The sequence below is a fragment of the Netta rufina genome (assembly GCF_964035555.1).
Source record: "Netta rufina genome assembly, chromosome: Z".
In the NCBI taxonomy this organism is placed as follows: domain Eukaryota; kingdom Metazoa; phylum Chordata; class Aves; order Anseriformes; family Anatidae; genus Netta; species Netta rufina.
The window spans coordinates 69,127,147-69,142,939 of record NC_140126.1 but is presented as its reverse complement, the minus strand read 5'-3'; the positions used below and the strand labels follow the sequence as shown (position 1 = coordinate 69,142,939).

Sequence of the window (15,793 nt, the reverse complement as noted above, 5' to 3'; positions counted from 1 at the left end):
AGTTTGAATGGGTGAATGAGCAGATGGGTAAAAACTCCTTGGATGACCAGACTCGGAAGGTGGTGGTGGATGGGTCATATTCAGCCTGGAGGCAGGTAACAAGTTGGGTACCCCAAGGATCTGTGCTGCAAGCCGTCCTGTTTCAGACCTCTATCAGTGACCTGAACAAGGCAAGGGGGTGCAATTACACCACACGTGAAGATGCCATCGAGTTACGGGGACCAGTCAATACCCACGAGGGCTGGGCTGCTGTCCAGAGGGCTCTGAGCAAGCAGGTGGAGTGGTCTGACAGCAACCCCAGGAGATGCAGCCAGGACAAAAGCCCACGGAGCAGCTCCTGAGACCCAGCAGGTGGTGAGCTGAGCAGGGGCCAGCAACATACGGGGTAGAAACAGCAGGCATAGGCTCAAACAACAGAGGTTCAGACTGCAGGGAAGGAAAAGTTTTTGCCTGCAAAGACAGCTAGGCAATGGAGCTAGAACACAGAGAGGTTATCCCACCTCCATCCCTGGCGATTTCCAAACCTCCACTGGGTAAATCCCTGAGCAAGCTCACCTGATCTCACATCTGAGCCTGCTAGAGCAGGGTGTTGGTCTGGAGACCTCCTGGAAGGCTAAGGCTCACTCATCCATAGCCTCTACATCCCACCCCATTTACACAAAATGTGTATTTCGGCAAACCAAACAGCAATATATTCTGTTCAGTTTCTTTATATCTCTGTCTTTTCAGTACCTGACCATCACAGGTGAGGTACTAGCCAACGCAGGACCCAGGGACACACTACACAGCTGCACCGCCGGCCCCCATACTTTTCTCTCTGAAACTGTTTTTTTCGCATCCTTCACAGAATTGTCCAGCCCTCCACTGAAGGCTGAGGCAGAAAAGCCCGTCTCTTTCAACACTCGTTCTCCATACGGATATAACTGCATGTCACAATGCAGCCACTGATGCAAAGCAGCAAGTTGATTAGAAGACATTACACGAAGCTACACTTCTGAATTGATGACTGTGGTACACTTAAGTATTTTATTCAGTATACTGTGTAGCTATCTTTTATCTCTGTGTCTTGTGTCTCTGGATGTCTGATCTCATCATGCTGTCTTCAAACTCTACGTTTGTTTTGTTCATTTAAGCTGGCTTGTAAAAATTCTTGATGAATAAAATGGAAAATATTAGTACCATTTACATCTCTATGGAGGTTTTGAACAACTCACAGTGGAGGAATATAAATTCTGAGAGAACAAATCAGGCCTAACTCCATTATGTGTTACCTGATGAGATAAATCCTCTGAAAGAGAGTGAATTGATCCCTCTAGTAAAAATAAAAATAAATGAATAAATAAAACAAAGCACGTATTCATACGTATTCAATCTTTTCTGTTTTCAAAGCAATATGTAGCCAAGTATTTATTTTCTCCAAATCACAAGTACTTCTTTATATGTCTACTTCTTTCTTTCCTTAGTGATATTTTTACATTCAGTTGTGATTTTTATGACTAGCACAGAATGAAATGAGAAAAGAAATGAAGACGTAAAGGTTCACGGCCAAATTCTCAATTAAAATGAGTTGGTGCAGCTTATATAATATAACAGTGAATGGTACCAGCTATGATCCAGCTCATGATGCACTATTTTCTGAAGAACAATGAACTATAGTCAAGATTATGACTTCATTCACAGTAATCTTGTGCCCAGCCCTCCAGTATCTATTCAAAAATGTCTTTCTGGAGTTCAATAAACACTTTTATGGGTGCTTAGGAGAAGGCACAGGGCAGGTGAGAACTAAAACTAAACATCTCATGACCATTTCTTGCAATATAAAAAAAAAAAAAAAAAAGCCCTGCTGACAAAGATGAGGACAAGAAACACAAGCACCTGATCTGTTTCACCTTAATGATCTGTTTCTCCCCATGCTCCGTACCCAGATCAATACTGCTAGCTGCCATCTATCTCTTCCACGTAATTCTCAGCACCCCTCACGAGGGCACAAACTAAGATGCAGGATGTTGGCTTATCAGGAAAAATGTGTTTGCCCAGTGAGTGCCCAGGCTATCACTTTGATTTCACATATTCCCTGAAGTCCTCCTTCATGGACGCAGGCTTTGTCTGGGTTAGTGAGCTGGTATTGATCTCTCTCATACCAGTACTGGTATTCCTAGTATGCCACTTACTGGATTCTATCAGCCAAACAGTCTCCAACCACCTGTTTAGGAGTTGCTTGTACAGACACACAGCATAGTCTTCATGGGACATCTTTACCTCCACGTGCACGTGCATTCACTTGCACCTTCACCTCCTCACAGCATGTGCTGCTGCCTTGTTTCTTGGAGCAGATGCAGGCCATATATTATGCAGTGGCATAATGTGTGTAATTTGGCAAGTGTGTGCTCGGCTGGTGTAGCTGCCAAGCCTCTCTCCATCTTATTTGGAAAGACCTGGCAGTCAGGTGAAGCTCCGGTGACTGGAAAAAGGGAAATATCACTCCTATTTTTAAAAAGAGTAGGAAGGGAACTACAGACCAGTGAGCCTCACCTCTGTGCCTGGCAAGATCATGGGAAAAATCCTCCTGGAAGCAATATCAAGGTGCATGCAGGACAAGGAGGGGATCTAGGACAGCCAGCATGGCTTTACCATGGTAAATGGTAAGGGTAAATTGTGTGTGACCAGTCTGCTGGCCTTCTGCGATGTGGTGACTGGAGGTGTTCAAGGCCAGGCTGGACAAGGCCCTGAGCAGCCTGATCTGGTGGGCGACATCCCTGCCTATGGCAGCGGGGTTGGAACTGGATGAACTTTAAAGTCCCTTCCAACCTCAGCCATTCCGTGACAATTTGATGAGGCAGGACTTGATCCAACCACTGACTGTCATCACTTTTACATTTCCCAGGTACTTCAAGGGCTTTGCTGCTGAGGGGCATTTCTCTCCAGTAATGCACTGATCAGTTACCCATTTCTCTGCACGTTAGAATCAAAACATTCCACAAATAATTTTGGCTTAAACTGGAGACTTCTTCAGGAGACTTTGGAGACTTCTTCAGAAGTCTCCAGAGCTACATGTGATGAGAGGGTTCTTGATTTAACAGTGTAAGAATAATATGCTGTTCTTTCATTTCCTGGTTTGGGGTAAAAAAAATATATTTCTCTGTCTACCAGCTGGAAGAGCAGCACTTCCGAAATACATTTTTTTGAAGTTCCTGTATTTTGTGTACTATTCCTATTTGGCCAAAGGATTTTTCTGAAAAAAAAAAAAAAAAAAAAAAAAAAATGCCTTCTGGCATACTAGAATATAAAATATTCTAAAAAATATGAATACTGAGATATCGGTCAAGTACTGCCACTTGCACTTTTCATAGGACCTGCTCTGGGTAGGGGCTACAGAGTACTCTTCCCTTCCATCTCCAGCAGGACCTTATAACTGCAACAGCTAGAAGACTCCAACTGCATTCAGTCTACCCTTCACTCCGCAGGCCTCACAGCAGTTTTCCAAAGGTAGTAATTTTCTGATGCAGGAGCCATTACTCCTTAAGGAGCCATGTGCTCTTTGCAGTACAGTTTCTGCGAATGGGAGAAACAACTTGGGAAACATCTGCAACGTACCTGCATTTGGAAAAACTTGATGTGAATGCTAGGCTAAAGACGTGCTCTCAGATGAAAACTAACTAACTAACAAACACAGTATTTCTTGGCGAAAAAGACATCATCTGTCCATATATTTTTTTACTTAACTTTTTTGCTCTTTGTGAAGTAGAGACACTAGTATAGCTCTTAAAAAGAGAGTGAAAAGTGTTTTATTTTTCCCAAAGAGATCTATACCCACAAAGCACTCAATTACAGAGTTTTTGGAGGAACCATGTTTCCTGGGCTCCCTGAGAGTAGTGTAATGGCATCTGCTGCAGCATTACTGGAGTTTCTGCACTTGTGGCTCACCTCCACTTCTCAGGTAACAGGAGGAGGCAAGGACATGCAACGTCACGGCCCTGCTGGTGACAACCATGGTAAGAAGTTACCATTCCAGCAAGCAGATAATTGCAGCTGGGACTTGTGAAAAATATGGGAGGTGAGGGGGCAATGGGGTGATTCTTGCAGCAAGCCTTCAGCTTTCTGCCAATCCAGGGAATTGTCTGACCCCTGACCACAAGAGACATTAAATGCTTGAGTGGCTGCTGTGAAACTCAATTTCTTCAACAGATGTCAGCCCGAAGGCTGCAGAGCAATTTAGTCAGACAATTAAAAGCAAAAAGAAAGCCTTTCCCTCAAAGTCGTCAGCTATTTGTAGAAACTCGTATTTCACATGCTTGCTGAGCATATGAAATGGAAGCATTTCTGGATATTAAATTCCGACTTCCTACTGTTTCTATTCCCAAGGCAACAGACAGTAGATCAGCAGAAGTGTAAATTTACAAAATATCACTTTAAACACGAACATTATTATTTTTGTTTGTTTCCTTAGCTTCTTCTCCCATACAAGCTGCTACCAGCAGACATAAGATGAAAGTTACTTAGTTATATTTATCACATTCAAAGTATTTTCATCGCTGCTTTTTAAGACCACAAGTTTTCCAATCTGCTCCTCCCAAGAACGTGAATCAGGAGCTTTTCTTTCACATAGATTAGGGACAGCCTGCTTCTGACCCCTTGGAGCAACAGATACATGGGTTCTTTGGATTGCCAGTGATAAATTCACTGTCTGCAAAGCATGTGCAAACACCAAAAGTATGAGTCATACAGCCTGGCTATAAATGTGTTAAAATGTATAAAACGACGCTATAGAGGTTTCTAGGTTTCGTGGGGAGGCACTTGGCATAATCAAGTGTCCGAATCTTACCCAAAGGCGTCCCAATGGGGGGGAAGAGAGGCTCAGCCCATTGACTGATCCCAGAAGTCAGAAAGTATCTTTCATTACATGATGGTATCATCCCTAACAGCCTCTCTCCCTTAAGCTAATTTATATTATTTTCTATCTTTTAGGTGGAGCTTGAGTAACTCTAGACATTCGTATCTTTGTTACGACTGCTGTGAAATGTTCTCACGTTGCTTTTAGAAGTATTGACTAGAAAAAAAGTGCAAGCTCAATGAGGTGTGGTTACACTTTGGAGATGGGAATGGTGGGTATATCCTTTGGGATGGAGGTATGTTTTGATATTATCATGATATTACAACAGGCAAAGTTCACCAGAAGGACGGCATTTTGTCAAAACCATGACAGGCCGTTGCCTCGGGGTTGTAAATGTGCAGCTTATCAGTTCCAGTGTGCACAAGCACAATCATGTTCCCATCTTATCACAGAGCCTGTCCACGGTGTCTCCACTCCACCCCACCCTCTGTACAGCTCCTCTCGGAGTCATCACCCCAAGTTCCCCCAGCGTGGAAAATATGGTGAGGGGTCTGGAGGGGAAGACGTGTGAGGAGCCCCTGGAGTCACTGGGAAGGTTCAGCCTGCAGGAGGCCAAGGGTAGGCCTGATGGCGGCCTGCAGCTCCCTCAGGAGGGGAGCGGAGGGGCAGGCGCTGAGCTCTGCTCTCTGGGGACAGCGACAGGACCCGAGGGGACGGCATGGAGCTGGGACAGGGGAGGGTCAGGATGGGGGTTAGGGACAGGGTCTGCACCCAGAGGGGGTCGGGCACTGGGACAGGCTGCCCAGGGCAGTGGGCACAGCACCGAGCTGCCAGAGATCAACAAGTGTTTGGACAGTGCAGTCAGACACACTAATTTTTTAATTTATTATTTTATTTTTGGTGTTCCTCTGGGCGCCCAGGAGCTGGACTCGATGCTCCCTGCGGTTCCCCCTCACACAGCTCCCGCCCCCAGCACCGGCGCGGGCACGCGCCCCGCCGCACGTAGGCACGGCCGCCAGGGCCAGACCGTTGGCGGCCGGCGGGGCGGGGCCTCCCCCGCCAGCAGCCAATCAGAGGCGCGAGGCGCGCTTCCCGCGCAGCAGGGGGCGGGGCTTCGCCACAGCCAGCCCGGGCTGCCTCCTGAGGCGAGCTCTGAGGGGGTCCCTGAGGGGATCCCTGAGGGGAGGGGGCAGCAAAGCAGCGCTGTGTTCTCCGGCAGCTTTATTATTTCTCTTAGACATTTTACGAGGTTTTAAATAAGTTTAGAGTTCCTCGCGCCCTCACAGACTACGGCCTGCTTTTTTTCTGTCCAAATCAGCGACTTAACAGCATGCCCATGCATAGCCATACAGCATGGTTATGGTGTGGGGTGGTTGGCACGCCCTTAAACCAGTCATAACTAAAATTAACAGGCTGTTATGCGCTCTCCTACTTTAATTCGCATTAATTCACAGTCCCTGCAAGTGATAGTCGTAATCCTGTGGCTTAGCATTTAGTTGATGCGCGGTTATATGGCTATAAAGACGTCTTAGTAAGTGATACACGTTAGTAATACAAAGCTGCACTTCCACGCCATGTCCTGCTGTTAGTATTAACAGCAGTAGCCAGCCTTTTGCTTTTCCTGCTCTTCTTTTCTCTGTCCTGACTGACCTTCAAGTAAGCAGCCAGTCCTTAATTGCTTTTTCCTCATTGCTCCCAATTCTGTTATATCCATACCCAAATTTGCTATTTCTGACACTGTTACCAAGGCAATTTTAGCCTAATACCACAGCTACTGGCAACTTTGCATCCCAGGTTTCCTTCGTGGCCTTACAATTCATGTTTGCTATGTTTCATTTACATCATACACTTTTTGGATAGACTTATCTTACTTTTGTTTAATCTAGAGCTCTGCTGTTCCATCAGCTCAGAGCTAGCCCATATGATTTGCACTTGTAAAACGGAACGAGGGAAAAACAGTCCTCTCATATTTACAGAAATCGACAAAAAGTTAGCAATTTAGATAGGTGAAATACATTCTTTTAATTAAAATCAAAAAAAAAATAAAAAATAGTAGAATCATTTCAGTTCTCATAATTATTGGCTAGGGGAGAGAATCTGTACTGCTGACATTCACTTAAAGGGTTGTAAGGTTTTCTGTGAGATGCACACACAGCAAGAGGCATAGCTTAAAAGAAAAAAAAAAAAAGAAGAAAAAAGTCCAGCTTTTTTGGGTTAAAATCAAGTGTCTTTGGAAGTGTCAAGGAAGCTATTCTAGTCGAACCTTAATTCCAACGTTCTCTTTCAACACTTTGGTATAAGAGCTTTTTAACCAATCTTCTATATTTGTTTTAGACAACTGAAGCATTGAAAGCATCACAAAACAAGAAAAATGTTCACAGCTTTAAAGTATCACGCAACAGACTATTTATATGAGGTACGGTTTTACTATTTCTCTTAATATTTTGGAAGAAATAGAGCACTAATTGAAGAAAAGATTAAGCATACATTAAAAATGTAGATAACTAGCTTCTTAGAAATTATGTTTCAGTGAGGTTGTTTTACTGCATTGTTACTGGAATAATAGTGAAGTGATTACAGTTTTTTAATAGAAAGTTAAAGTACAATTTTGCCAAAACTGAACAGAACCAATTTTTTGATTGTCTGTTGCACTTACGGTTGTGTTTCCTAGCCAGTTTCCTGCTTCAAGCTTTCTTTGGAGCGCACACTGTGCTTTTAATGCATGAAATTAAATTAATTACCTTTTGGGGAGCTAATCCAATTTTTCAGCTATTTTAATATACATTAAGGTAATGCTACAAAACACTGTATTTCCTACTGATGGTAGGAAAGAGTATTTCTTTGTAATGTTTTAGATTAAATCTAAATTCCATGGAAAGCAGATGTTTTTGACATCTACAGTGAATCTTTTGGCTATAAAAACGTTGATCTGTAATGACATACAAGCATTATGAAGTGCTGTTTTCCTTCCTGTCTACACCCATGTGGAGTTACCAATTGCTTATCAATTGGTGCAATGTCTTACCTAATGGAGTTTTTACTTATTTATGTTTTCAAAGAAAAGATATGTGCCATTTTAAAGATGTCTCCAGCAGAGTGGTGCTTCGCCTGGAGGGGATATTTCTAGTGTGCGAGAAGGATGAGGTAGCAAGACACGATGTCTTCTAGAGTTCAGGGGGAGTGCAACTACAGAAGTAGTCCTTACACATAGCTGGAGAAATGCAACCCAGAATTGGTCTGGGATGGTATTTGTGGGTAAACTGAGATCCATGTTATGAAATACCTTGCCCACATCCCTTTTCACAGAGTGCAGGAACTGTTCCATATAGTACCTCTGCATGCTCTTAATGTTTGCTTAGGATGTAGCGTCTGTCTTTCAGTATTTGTGTGAAAATCTCCCTGCAGTAGTTCCATTCAGTTTGATCTGAAGGTGTTTCTGTGGTATATGTAACTAAAATATGAGGTACATTAGCAAAACATGTAAAGGGCCAGTGTGGAAAAGAGAAGAATTATATTCATGTCTTTCCTTGCCTGAATTTTGAGGAGTTGGGCAGCGTCAACAGCAGGACAAATGAAGAGGTAGAAGGTAAACGTTTAGTGACCTACGGAATGACTGATAGCTCTGTAATACTGCCAGAAGGCACTGGGACAGGCTCCCCAGGGCAGTGGTCACAGCACCAGGCCTGCTGGAGCTGAATAAGCTTTGGGACTGTGCTGTCAGACGTAGGGTCTGGTTTTTGGGTGGTCCTGTTTGAAGCCAGGGTTTGGACTCAAGGATCCTTGTGTTTCCCTCCCAACTCAGGATTTTCAGTCATTACAGGCACAGGAGTTAGATTCCTCATGCTGCTGAGTTTTAGGGGTGTAATTACAAAGTAATTCAGCAGTTCAGCATTCTCTTTCATCTTAAATTGACAGTATAGGCAAGCTGAATGGAACTGTAAAAATGCACATCGTGTCTTTTGGTAAAACAGAAACTTACAGGGAACTTTACATTAAGAAATGCAAGTAAGTATACATTGATTAAATGATATATCCATTAATGCTGTCTTTTAAAAACACGTTTGCATATTTAAGACAGGCAAGAAAAGCTACGTAGTAGCAGACTTCATAAAGGGAACTAACTCAGCTTAACCTGTACACTCAGAACATTCATTTAACATATTCTGTAAAATGCACAGTTTGCATGTTACAAGGCCACCGTCTGTGAAGGTAGCCCTAGGAGGTATTTGTTGTACTTCACAAACATCAGTGACTGAAAACAAACTTAATTATAGGCTATTAAGTTAAAGTTATCCTCAGTAAAACTACTCGCTGGTCTTTACAGTTTCTTTCTAATCCCTATCATTTTATTGCTTGCATTTACATGTTTAGTAATTTCTACTTAAACTCCAGCAGCTGATTTTTCTATAACCTCGGAGTTCTTCGGGAGCTGTTGTGTCACAATCCTTACAGCTTGTTTTAATGAAGAGGAAGGTTGTCATCAGCTCTGCTTTGTGACCTGTGCCAGGAACTTCACTAGCTGTCCTTTATTTTACAACAAAGGCAGTTTTAGCAGTAACTTCAATACAGATTATTCAAGGTGGTGTATGGCCACCGGCATGTAGCATGTCGGCCCACTTGTCTGGTTCTGTTTTCTTCATTCGGAACCAGTGGAGAAGATCCCTACATTAACATCACCTTTTGCCTTAAGCAAAAGGGAATACATTGGATGAATATGGTTTTCACTGAATTTTTACAATAGCCTTCTAAAGAAAAGATAGTATGATGGTGGTGTTTTTTTTTTTTTGCATTTTTGTTAAAATTAATTGTCATTAACAGTTCTGGGAATTATAAGCATCTGACGGAGGATTAATTTGAAAAAGAAAAAGCATTGGTAATGCTGACCTTTGTCAGAAGTGACTTGAGTTTGTTCATGTTGCTTCCCAGGCCTTTTTTGTTTTGTTTTCCACTTACTCTCCAGCTATGCAGGGAGGTTTCAGAAGCTGTGGCTGACAGCACAATTCTTCTGACAGTAATCCAAGTCAGCGAACTATCTTTAGTTTATCGTCTGAAACGTCTGACTGTACAAACTGTAACTGGCTTGGCAGCATATGCTGAAGTGGGTGGACATCTCTACGACTGAAGCAACAGAGCTCAAGTCAGGCCGTGGACTTGGAACTAGAGAGAGGCTTCTGGTCTCACTCATGACACTCTACATACTCCTATAGCTAGTTGTCTTTTCCAGCGTGCCCTTAAACACCAGAATTTTGGACAAAACTTCTTCCTAAACTATATACTTGTTAAATCCAGCCTCCCAGTGTAAGAATTATTTTTCTCTGCTTCATAAACTCACCGATTATTCTGGAACTCAGTGTTATTTACACAGCACTGCACGTGGGCTTTTGTGACAAAAGAACTGCTGGGAGGTTTATTGAAGGTGGTCTGGAATGAAAAGTCACTGAAATTGCCGTTGGCTATTTAATTCTAGAATTCAGCTAATTACTGCCAAGTTCCCCTGTTATTTTTAATGAAGATAAAATGATTTGTATAGGCCTTTTTTTATGTGATCATGGCACATGGAAACCAAGAGGCTTTAGGACACTTGAGCACTTACAGCAGCAATAGTAGGAGTCGCTGTAAATTGGTGCTGGTCAGCTTGCACACATGTGCCTGTTCAGGAGGCCAATACAAGTGTGATGATAAGCACCCGTAACTGCACAAGATAAGTTTAGGTAAGCGTAGCTAAACTTATGCCAAGTTTTGCATGCGCAGAAGTGTAGATTAAAAGTTAAATATCAGGTCTGGTAAATGTTAATATCTTCTCTTAGTTTGGACTGTATGTCAGTTTAAAAAAATAGAACTGAAATACAAAATATTATGTTTTAGTATAAAACACCTGGATACAGTGGGACTAAAGAGCAAGTGCACAAAAAGAAGAACAGAAATGACTTTTATAATCTTACCACATGCCTTCTTTTTGTGCAGAGCATGGCGAGGCAGAAGTTTTCCATCTGTAGATTGTCACTCTGCTTTCCTCCCTGTTTGCAACAACATGAAAAGTGTCATCTGACTGGACTCTTTGCTGATGACAAGTACAGGAAGCCATGGACTAGAGGTTTGTTATATAATTTTTAGTTTAAATTCTCTGTGGATTAGAAAAAATCTTGTGTTTGGGCATAACATGCTGAAGTCTGGTAGGAGGAAGATATACTTCCAGAAGAATCAGTATACCAGGTCACATAACATTTGAAGGTAGCATTTGTTAGTTGTCCAAGTAGCAACAGATGGGTAATGGATATTTGTTTGTGTATGCTACCATAAATGAGGGTGATGTTTGTTTAGTTTGTAGAAATATCTGTAAAGCTGCTGAATTAATAAAATACAGTACAGCATGTCGTGGGATGGGCTGTTATGGAAGAAAAATATTGCTTGTAGATAAGTAACTAAAATCTGATTGGTTGGGAGAGGCTTGAAAGATCATGTTGAGATTTCAAGTACGGGAAAAGGTAGGGATTTCCAAGCACAGAGGGAAAGATTTATGATTATAGACTTAAGTAGTTGCATCTTTCTGGATTATTTTCATTTACTATTGCTAATGGAAGTGAAAAATATTGTTTCTTCTGTACACAGGAGCTATAGTTTAGCCATTCCAATCTATACATATAGATAAAAAAAAAAATATTTTATGTGATTTTTTTTCTCTGTTTATGCCTCAGTTACGTCAACACAGAACACAATTGCTATTTCAGTGTTGGATCAATGGAAGAAAAGTTTATCTGTGGAGGATTTCCTGGAAAAGTCAGTAACCTTAACTTGTAAAGATACATCGCTCCTTTCATATCATTCAGGTGCTTTGTGAATCATAAACTAATGAGGATAATAGAATATGGAAATGGTTTATAATGTTAGGAAGTGAATAGTGCACTGAAGCTCTGTTAGCAGACAGCTTAAAGATACCTTTGTCACTAAAAGTAGTGCTATATTTTTATGGAGTTCTGTGCTTCCTTATCTCATTTTTATAATTTCTTTGTAACCTATTTCTGACATTGGAGAAAGTCCCTGAAATCTATGCATGACTGTGAAAGTAAACCACGTGGACATTTTCCACATCCCTGCTTGAAGAAGGCAGGTATCTCTCGTAAGTGGAGATGGAGCTATCCAAAGAACACTATGTATAAAGTTTTGAAAAGAAGCAAAAAGCAACTAGAAAAAAAATCAAGCTTATATCATAGAGATAGAAGATAGAATAGAAAGAGTTCATGTTAAAAACAGGTTTCCGATGTGGCATTCACCGCATACATAAGACATGAAAGAAAATAATTTTTCTGTGAAACCTGTAAATTGTTTATAGTTCTGCTCTCGAATGATTTTCAATATGAAAGAAATAGAGAAATTACAGTAGTGGTTTTACAGGCCAATCTAAAATCTATGTTATCTTCAAGTCTGTAGAAAAAAGAAAGGAAAAAAAAAAAGATGTGAAGAAAAAGTATGGTTTCAGAATTAAGCAATGATACGTTGCATACAAAATGCTAGCACCAGGCTTGCCAGTACCTTACAGTGTTGTTTTCTGTGATTTCACTATGTTACAGCCTTCAATTGTATTGCTACGTACTATTTTTATTTTATATTTTGTACATAAACCTCTGCTTATTCACAGTACAGAAATGATCCTGCTCACCATATGTGTCAGGGCTGTACATTGATTTATGTGGTTGTCTGTGCAATTCTGCCTCAGTTGCAGCAATGGAGAGGAGCTTTTTGTAGGTGGGGTACTGAGTGAAGAGGAAGTTCATGGTTCTTTAAAACAATGGCTACTACGAGAGAAGAAAACTAGAATAAAAAGCACATACATGGGAGGTTTTCTGGGAAAAAAAAATCTTAGTTGAAAATCTTAATTTAAAAAGGCAGTTAACTCCCTTAGTGTTTATCTGTATATTTATCTTGTTTACCTGTTTATCTTCAATCATTTGTTAATGATCATAAGCGACTCTGGATATCATGTAATATCATGGAACTTGGTTAAAGAAATCAAATGAAGAAATTGATTTCTTGGTCAAAGAATTCAAATGCTGCCTGAGGAACTGATTCTGTATTTGCTGTTGCCAAAAAATCTGTGTGTTTTTGGGCAAGGCACTCAAACTGAGAAGTCTGCAGTTATCCATTGAATGTGCTTCTCTTATTTTCTTGCAGACCTAGAGAAGATGATGGGTGCTTGTAAGATGATTGGAGAGTCCTAGTGCTTGAACGATGTAAAAATGCCAAATAGCTTCCAAGAGTGTAATATCTTAAATCGACACCTAACATGAGTATCTTGGTCCTCTTCTAGAGAATTGAGCTTTTAATACCATTTTTGTGGGAATCTTGTAAATATTAATTACTTTCTGTTTTTCTTACAATGCTATTAGAAATATCCAAGATAGCATAGCTGTATTAATTTGGATTTTGTTAAAGGGCCTACAGCCATATGCTGAATTGCGAAGATAATAGCACTGAAAAAATTCTCATTATTCAGTCATCCACTTCAGAAATGTTAGCACCATCAGTCAGAGTCATTTATTGTTCAATCAATGCATGTGGATAATGGAGCATTAACAGGGGCATATTTTAAATAGCAATTACAAATATTTTATCCAAATAATAATAATTAGCATAGAATAATAACTTTCTGTTGTCAAGCAATTTTGCTATTTATTTGGTAACAATTTTTCTCCCTGACGAATAGCAGTAATACTGAAATTGGCATGAAAAGTGACAGGAAAATGAAATGGTTTTGTTTCCTCATTTATCCCTTATTTTACCTTCTGCAGTTTCTACTATGCTTGCAATTTCTGCATAATGTGTGAAAAGTGAATATACTTTTAACCCAGCAGATTTTTGGTTTGATGATTTATTTTTCAAACATTACCCTTTGTTCAAGTCCATGCTGAGGGTAAATTTAAAGGGCTTTTTCTTGTGGAAGTTTTAAAACTGTAATTTGAGAGCAGAGAGGTTGAACTTTGTATTTATATTTGAGTAGTGGTAATAACTTGTAATTTCCAATCTTTCTCACCAAATACAGTGACAATCAAAGTTCTTAGAGTATCTTTCTGAGTACCATTGATTCACTTGGGAGGCAGGGAAGTTATAAAGTGTTCTTACAGCAGCTCAAAGTATCAGATTTTTTTTTTTCTTTTTAGGAAACCTATCACTTCTCTAGAGTTCCATAGTAATAATGAATTGATAGAAGTTGTTCCAAGTTCAAATCCCTGCTCTCAGACTGACAAAGAAGAACTTTATTTACTCAGGAAGAATATCTGTACGGAAGAATCAACTCAAGACAAATATTTGAAGGCTGACTTTGCCTCTGAACTTAAAGAACAATGGCAAGGTAAAATGTTTGATTCACTGTCTTGTAACTGTTTACAGAGTAAGCCTGTTAACTTATAACATTTTTTTGTGTGTTTTGCATTTTGTTCATTCGAAGAGATCATTTGACTGATCACATGTTTTGCCATTTAATAGCGATTTATCTGCTGGAGAAGCAGGGCTTATCAGTTCAAGATAGATACAAGCCAAAAGAAGTTTCAGGCCGATTAAGCATATGGCAAAAGTTGTACCAAAAGTATCACAACAAATAGATCTTGTTAGGCATTGCTCAAAATGCTAATGATCCCTTGTTCTTCAATAAAACTATGTTCCTGAGGCGTGTTCTTTTGCCATAGCAAGAAGAGAAAGAAGTAAGCAGTTTCTGCTTTGTTGCTTGGATGAAGGTATTTCAGACTGGATAGTGTTCCCTAGTATTTTTGACACTTTTCTGGTTGGTAGTGCCCAAACAGATATTCTATGAACTATCCAGGTTTATTTTACATTGTTTGTCCATCACTAATTAGATTAATGTAGGAAAAGAAAGTAACTTAATCAATTGCTCCACAGTGGCACAGAGGATGCAAGTGGTTCTTAATGCAATATTGTACAAGATAACATTTATTTTGAACACAGTATCAACAATGAATTTGTATTGCAGTTAATAATTGAAACTAATCTTAGTTCATCTCATTAAGCAATTACCTGATTTTTTTTCCAGTTAGGTGGTATACTACAAAATATTTTAATAATTAATAAAGCTCCCTATATTATGTGTTTACAAAGAGAACAAAAAGAATTCAGATGCTTTCCCATGTCATAGCTCATGCTTTTGAGAAACAACCTCAAGAGGGCTAAATTTCCATGGACTGAAAGAAAAAAAAATAAAATTCATAAAACTTTTTTTTTTCTTTGAAGTTACAAATAATTATTTTATTTAAGAAAAAGTAGGCAAAATAAAGAGAGTAGATTTTCCTTTTATAGGAGAACATCAAGCCATTTGCTATTCTGTTGACAGGTTAATTAAATTAACAGATCAATAACAATCTATCAGTGTAACCACTGCATTACCACAACCCATTTTTCTAACTTAGTGTTGCATTAAAGAAGGAAATGGTAGGAAAAGGCTCATCTTCGTGGGAAATGTTTATTCTAACACTTTTTAAAGCCATGATTTTGAAAGGTTTCAAAGCTATTTTGGGTCAATGAGAACCTGTTAGTTAATGCTAACTAGTCTGCTGACAGCATAAAACCAGCTAATTTTCAGTAAAGGCATGAAGTTATAAACAGTGAATACAAAACATAGGAATTTACTGATAGGTAAAAGTTATTAGAAGTGGAATATTATGTGTGATGTGATGTACGTTCTTGACAACCTTTACTCAAAAAAGAAGATAATATCAAATTAAGAAAGAACCTGATACAGAATTTGAAATAATAATTTAAAATATGCATTTCCAAGAGATAGGTAGTATTTTAATTCAAAATAGCTTGTTTTATTAGTGCAAGGTATTTTTTTTTTTTTTTTCTATCAGCCTGTGCATATTAAAGTGTTTCATAGTTATTCCTGTTAATGTTAAATTCAAAATAAATTGAGGTCCATAATTTCATTTTTCTTGAAATCATAATCATTTATATTTT

The 15,793-nt window shown here is 39.7% G+C and overlaps 1 protein-coding gene across 1 annotated transcript in view; it reads left to right on the top strand.

The window, feature by feature from the left end:
* Nucleotides 1–469: 469 nt before the first annotated feature.
* The window catches only part of SHOC1 (shortage in chiasmata 1), a gene marked incomplete at both ends in the record, with an annotated part of 51,514 nt that continues 36,190 nt past the window's right edge, over nucleotides 470–15,793 (top strand). Inside the window, 6 exons of the mRNA XM_084305594.1 lie at nucleotides 470–533; nucleotides 3,801–3,937; nucleotides 7,185–7,247; nucleotides 10,796–10,925; nucleotides 11,527–11,608; nucleotides 13,987–14,177. Coding sequence (XP_084161720.1) covers nucleotides 470–533; nucleotides 3,801–3,937; nucleotides 7,185–7,247; nucleotides 10,796–10,925; nucleotides 11,527–11,608; nucleotides 13,987–14,177 — 667 coding nt within the window. The remainder of the gene's footprint in view (nucleotides 534–3,800; nucleotides 3,938–7,184; nucleotides 7,248–10,795; nucleotides 10,926–11,526; nucleotides 11,609–13,986; nucleotides 14,178–15,793) is intronic.